General features: G+C 39.6%; 1 protein-coding gene across 2 annotated transcripts; it reads right to left on the bottom strand.

Annotated features, from left to right (window-relative positions):
* Nucleotides 1-231: 231 nt before the first annotated feature.
* Nucleotides 232-6,103, bottom strand: IL22 (interleukin 22). Of its 2 annotated transcripts, XM_010841565.1 has the most exons (6): nt 6,088-6,103; nt 5,748-5,979; nt 4,705-4,770; nt 4,450-4,596; nt 3,464-3,529; nt 237-820 (listed from the first exon to the last, which is right to left on the bottom strand). In XM_010841565.1, the coding sequence occupies exons 2-6, from the start codon at nt 5,931-5,933 to the stop codon at nt 713-715; spliced, it is 573 nt and encodes a 190-aa protein (XP_010839867.1). In that variant the 5' UTR covers nt 5,934-5,979; nt 6,088-6,103; the 3' UTR covers nt 237-712. The 2 variants fall into 2 exon arrangements, with proteins under 2 accessions (XP_010839868.1, XP_010839867.1); XM_010841566.1 differs by lacking the exon at nt 6,088-6,103 and having other exon boundaries at nt 232-820; nt 4,450-4,593; nt 5,748-5,933.
* Between the last annotated feature and the right edge of the window lie 438 nt (nt 6,104-6,541).

Here is a 6,541-nt window from a genome sequence, read left to right as displayed (position 1 = left end):
AAAGGTCCAACTACTCAAAGTGACACAATATTTTAAACATGTTTCTGATTCAGTTTTCTCACCAGTAAAAGGGGATAATACTAATAGCACCTCATTTGCTTAGAGTCAGGAATAAAATCATTTTTACAGCTTTCGGACCCATTTAGCAAATAGGAATGATTACATGATGATCATGATGGTGATGATGGTAGTGAAAACATTAACGGGGAAAAAAGTCACAAAGCCACAAGATTTAAGATATCGATGTGTTTATTGAGACTAAATAAACATAACTCCATAATTATTATCATAAATATTACTATTCACCTTATAATTAAGTAGAAATATTTTATAATGCTTCCATAAATAAACCCATATTATAAAGTGACATAAATAATAAGACATGTACTTATAACAATAAATTAATTCATAAATATAAAGTATTGATTATGGAAATGAAGTTATTTAGGGGCTTTTTCTAAAGAGATAGAAAGTAATCTTTTTTGTGGGGAAATAGGTAAATTTCTGTGTATAAAACACTGACTACAATAAAAAGTTATTAATATGCTTGGAAGGTCTAGCTTCTGATCGTATGGATACAAGTCACATTGTTCTCATTTTGAAGCTAAGTCGGGGGTTTTTTTTAGAATTTACACAGGACTGTGGAGTTTGGCTCCCCCTTTTCCTTTTGATAAAACCTCAGGGGATCTTATTGTTTAGCAGGTGAGAAAGGTTAGTAACCCATTTTCCAGCCTTGGTCTACTTGAGCACATTCACGTTTCAGGGTTGTAAACAGCAAGTTCAGTTCTCCAATGACTTTAATCTCTCCACTCTCTCCAAGCTGTGAAAATAAGAACACACAAGTATTTCAGCATTTATACCATGTTTTCTAAAGAGAAACAAATTAGAGAGAGATGAGATGGTTAGGTTGTTGGAACAGAAACCAAGTTTTAACATTTTATAAAAGATTAGTGATAATACCCTTTTTCAAAATATATGACCTGATCTGAGAGGGCACCTATGGGCATCAGTCTCAGCTGGTTGATGTGTTAAATCACTGCTGAACCAGAGCAAGCAGGTAGAGGCTGTTGGGGGATCTGGGGGACCCAAGCACCACTCACCCCTCCTTGCCCTGCCTCTGAGTCCCATGACTGCTGTGACCAATCAGTTAGTATAACCACTCAACTCCAATAGTCTTGAACCAAAACTACCACATGTACCAAAACATGTGGACTATTTCTGTTTCCACTTTCTTGACCAAGGTGGGGAAAACAAGTTTTCACTTTTGTGGGGGAAATAACAAGTGTCTCCTATCTAGTTGCTTTAACAGTGAAAGGCCAGATACAGTCTAACACCCTTTCTTTCCTCCTCCTTCCAAGTAGTAGGCAAAAGTCTTTTAAACCCCATGGGAGAGGGAACACAAGTCTAAATCCGCTCCTCTGAAACTTGTCTAATCTATTAAATGTGCTCAAGATTATTTCAAAGAAAACAGCAACCCTAAGTCATCATTGTCCTCTAGACTCTGGTCTTTCTCTTCCTGCTTTCTTCCATCTTTCCACCTTTCAATACTTCCTTTGACATAATGACAAGAGATATTTTTTTAATATCTCAAAGACTCCCAAGATGATAAACAATTCTACTGTCTGTTCTCTGTTCTGCTACAGCCTGCTTTCTGCTTTTCTTCAGTGACAAGGGATTACTATCCCCCCAAGATGCCCTCCCATTTCATAGTGCTGACCAGTGTTTATGCATGCTGAGATTTCTCTGAATAATATTCCTCTCTCACTAGGCTTTCTGGAACTACAGGGTAAAAAAAAAAAAAGCGTAACAACTCATCCACATGGCAACTGATTGCTAATGTGTAAGTCAATTCCTTCAAAATGGATTAAGAGCTTTAAAATCTGTTTTCCCACACAAATCACCATCAGCTTTTTGTCTCCCACACTCCACTTTTCTAAAGACAACAAAGTAAGCTCATATGAGGAATTTTTCACACCAGAAATGCAAAGTACTTCTTGGCTATGGCATGCTAATATTCAGCCCTCTGTGTCTAGCTAATCGTTCTATGACAAGAGAATTTATCTTCACAATGAAAAAAACAAATCCTTCAGTTATCAAAGGAAGACATTGACAATGTTCATTAAATCACATTCAGGAAGAGATACTTTTTATTTAAAAAATCAAGATGGAAAAAAGGGGGAACTGAGGTTACGCTTGTTACTGAAAATTCCATCTACCAGAGCATTCTTGTTTCTGAGGTTTAATTGTACCTGCCTACCAAATCCTCACTTTTGCTGCTGCTCATGGTAGCTCTGGTTTTTGGATGAGTCACAGCAGCTGAGCTGAGCCTTCCCCTGTTGTTCTTTCCCCCCAAATAGGCCACCCGACCATATCATTCTCTGTCAAAATATACACTAACCTATATCAGATAGATGCTCATTAGCACATTGTCAAGGGAAAGAATAGACCAGGAAAGAAGGAAAAGGAAAGAGGAAGAAAGAGGGCTTCCGGTGTGGACATTCATTTCCCTACAATGAATCCATTACTAATAGTAATATTTCTATTCTATTTGATACTGTGTAAAAGAGACTGGGGGGACATTCACTCTCACTTTTAAATTAAAACCAATAGCTGCTGGGTATTTTAATAGTTAAATATAAGTATCAAACCATTCCAGAAATTCATCCTATGTGAAAGTCCAGCTCTTTTATTATGGCTGTTCTAGGTATATTTCTCAAGTTTTACATCATCATGTGAATGACTTCAAAATTCTTTCAAATAAGTTTTACCCAGTTTTGGGTTTTGAACAAATGCTTCTTCAGACTAAATGAATCAGTAGGTATCTAAAATTTCCCTAAGAACTAATGAGACTAAGTATAATATCCAGCACTTCTGGCCTGGATGGGATTCAGAGGTCCTGCAGTCTATTCTGACTCTGGCACTGGCCATCCCTAGCACATGGGTGACAATAAGTCAATGTCTTAAGTTCCCAGCCAGTTCTAGAATTTGCAAAATTTGGAAACTGACTTATAAACATGTAGACACATCTACGGAGAAGGCAATGGCACCCCACTTCAGTACTCTTGCCTGGAAAATCCCATGGATGGAGGAGCCTGGTAGGCTGCAGTCCATGGGGTCACTAAGAGTCGGATGCGACTGAGCGACTTCACTTTCACTTTTCACTTTCATGCATTGGAGAAGGAAATGGTAACCCACTCCAGTGTTCTTGCCTGGAGAATCCCAGGGATGGGGGAGCCTGGTGGGCTGCCGTCTGGGGGGTCACACAGAGTCGGACACGACTGAAGTGACTTAGCATAGCATAGCATAGACACATCTATACTTAATGTGCACCTGAATAATCAACCCAATGGCAGGAGAGTCAAGTAAAAAATCATGACATGGGAGAAAAAAGGAAAGAAAGGGAAGAAAAACAATATTTGTCTCTTCTATCAAATGATTTAGTACTAATAGTTGTTAGTAGTACCTTTTTCACTGTGTTCTTCAGATTCTGTACATTTCTCTGGATGTGCTGGTTGTCAGACTCAACATGCTACAAAATGGAAATGAGAGTAACAAGTTTAACATTGTTGTACTGAAGATTTTGAAACTCAGCCTTCCTAACTGAAGTATGTTACAATTCATCTGGAATTAAAGTTCTTAGCAATTTTGCCCACAATGACCTAGATATCAATAGTGACCTAGATTTTCTGACCTCTTCAATTCCCTGGGACACCAAAATCCAGTCATTTCCCTTACACGGGACCTCACTTCACCTCTGGGCAACCCTACTGAGGTTGAAGTTTGTGGAAAGAGCGGAGTGGTTTATGCAAATCCTGTCAAGAATAAAACCATAACGGCACCTCATCAAAAACATGGGCTCAGAACAAGAAACCTACATAAAACATCTTATGTGAACAGGGCCCTCCTCAATAAATAGTAGGCCCCTTTTGCTCAGCCTACTCCACCAAAATATTTTTCTTAGTTTTCAATATTCAGAGGTATCAAACTCACGCACCTCTGATTTTGTCACTTCCATTATCAAAAGGGCAGCAGTCTTCATCCACCCACCCACTGCCGAATATTAAATCTTGTTTCTCCCTTTCTCTCTTTCCCATCCCCTCCCTCCATCAACTTATATTCAGTGAATCCATTTGCACCAATGGGTATTTTTCCTCACAGCTCCCAACACCTTTCTCATCTCACATAGTCCAAATCGCTTTTTCACAGGGACAAATGAGCCTCCTGTGGTCTTTCAGACCCTGCCCATCACAATCAACTCAAAATGTGACTCAGTTAAAGCAAAAGCAAACAAGTTGTGATGCCAAATGATTTCTGTAATGGTGTGATGGAGGCACCTCTCACTACCAGCATGGAAGGGGCACTGGGGTGGGAAGGAAGAGGGTTCTACACAGAAGAAAGAGGAAAGGCAGGCACCTGGGAGGATTGGACTTAGGCTGGAGAAGAACTTACACATTGGCTTAGCTTTTTGCTGAGCCTGGAGAAGAAGGGCACCACCTTTTCCATATAGGGGTGGAATTTGTCGGATTGGGGGAACAGCACCTCTTCAAGAATAAAGTTCAGCACCTGCTTCAGCACGTAGCAGCGCTTCGTCACCTGCTGGTGAAAGTGAAACAGCAGGGCTCAAATTAGGGGACATCCACAAGACCCAGCCCATCCTCACCACCACTCCAAGTAACCACAAGTGGCATCATGCCTATGGCTTACATGGATTCCGTGGAACAATTTGTTCCCAATGAGACGAACATCTGTGATGTTATCTGCCAAACTAGCCTGGAAGAGAAGAAAAGACTAAGTGCCTGGACATCATAAAGCTAGAAGAAATGTGTGTAAGCAAAGCTGTACTCTGTCCCCTCTTCCCAGAGCAGCACTGTGAAGACTAAAGAAAGGATTCTTTAGTGCATGGGTTTAAAATGATGCTCAGGGGTTGAGGGGAGGGATAAATTAGAAGTTTGGGATTAACATATATACACTACAATGTATAAAATAGACAACTAATAAGAAGTTACTAAATAGTACAGGGAACTATACTCAATATTTTATAATAACCAATAAGGGGAAATAATATATAAAAGAATATGCATATATTATATATACACATATGTACGTATATTTATACATATATATAGACCTGAATCAGCATGCTGTACACTGGAAACTAACATGACCCTGTAAACCAGCTATACTTCAAAATAAATTTAAAAAATAAGATAGAACAGTATAATGTACAGCATAGGTAATATAGCCAATATGTTATAATAACTATAAATGGAGAATAATCTTTAAAAATTGTGGATCACTATGCTGTATACCTGGAACTTAAATAATACTGTCAATGGATTATATTCAGTTCATATATTTATACTTCAGTAAAAAAGAAAGAATGGATTTAAAGCTCCTAGAATAGAGCTCATAACATAGTAAGTGCTCAAAGATGTCAATTTCTTTCTCTTCAAAAACTAAAAGAATGCTTAGAGAAGTAAAGGGAACCATAAACAGTCAGATGGGTTACTACTTGGCTCCTTTGGGGGTAAAACTGAATGGACATAGCCTAACGGGCAAAATGGAAGGTCTTGAGGTAAAGCTTGATCTCCAAAAAGTCTTAAAAGAGACATAGAAAATGATGACAGGTATACCAGCAGCGATTAATGTTCATCTGTTAAAGATCTTAGATGTCCTCTGAAGAAATTTTAAGAACTATTCAGGTTCCAAGTAGATAAGATGCAAAAGAGAAAGACTGAGATGAGTACCTCCTGAGCCAGAGTGAAGGTGTGGTTGAAGATGTAGGGCTCCTGGAAGTCGGACTCGTTGAGCCTACAGTGCGACGTGATGGGTGCAGCCGCTCCTCCCTGGGCGCACAGCACCATGACAAGGAGGCAGCCAGCGGCCAGAGTGTCCCTGAGAGGAGAGCCCACAGATTTCTGCAGGGCAGCCATCGTGGACAAAGCAAACCTGAGCAATGGGTGACTAGGGAAGAAGAACCTGGTATCAAGAGAACGAGAAACAAAATCAACATTAAGGGAAAAAATTAAGTATCCAGAAGGAATAGACCCAGCAAGCCAATCCTACCAAGTTCGTTGGAGGACTTACCTGTATCGAGGCTTCTGCTTGTGATAGGAAAGTAGAAGCTGCTGCTTTTATAGCCCCCAGGACACCAAATTGTGTGTGTGAAAAATATGACATCAGCAATTATCTAATTTCCAGTGCTGTCTTCTGAGAACTACCTAACCACCGTAGGAGCCCACAGAGCACCACCTCCAAGCCTTCCCACCTTGATACGCCAGCATTTCCCTAAAACGTCACTATTAGGCCTGGGGCGTGCTTTTACAGACAAATCCCAGAAAGTTTCTAAACCCTACATACTTTTCAAAGAAAATGACTGCTTTGTCTTTGTAGATTCCAGGTTTAGTTAAAATTTTTCTGATCTCCTGTAGTGAGTAAGCATTTTGGTCACGGACTCATTTTCCTAGCAGCTTCATAGATTCTTATCTCTTTAGAGGTGATCAAACAAAAAAGACCTATATCCTTTACTTTAAAATAAGCA

The sequence above is a fragment of the Bison bison genome, unplaced genomic scaffold, assembly GCF_000754665.1.
Source record: "Bison bison bison isolate TAMUID 2011002044 unplaced genomic scaffold, Bison_UMD1.0 scf7180017864163, whole genome shotgun sequence".
NCBI lineage: Eukaryota > Metazoa > Chordata > Mammalia > Artiodactyla > Bovidae > Bison > Bison bison.
This window is presented reverse-complemented; position numbering and strand designations above follow the sequence as displayed.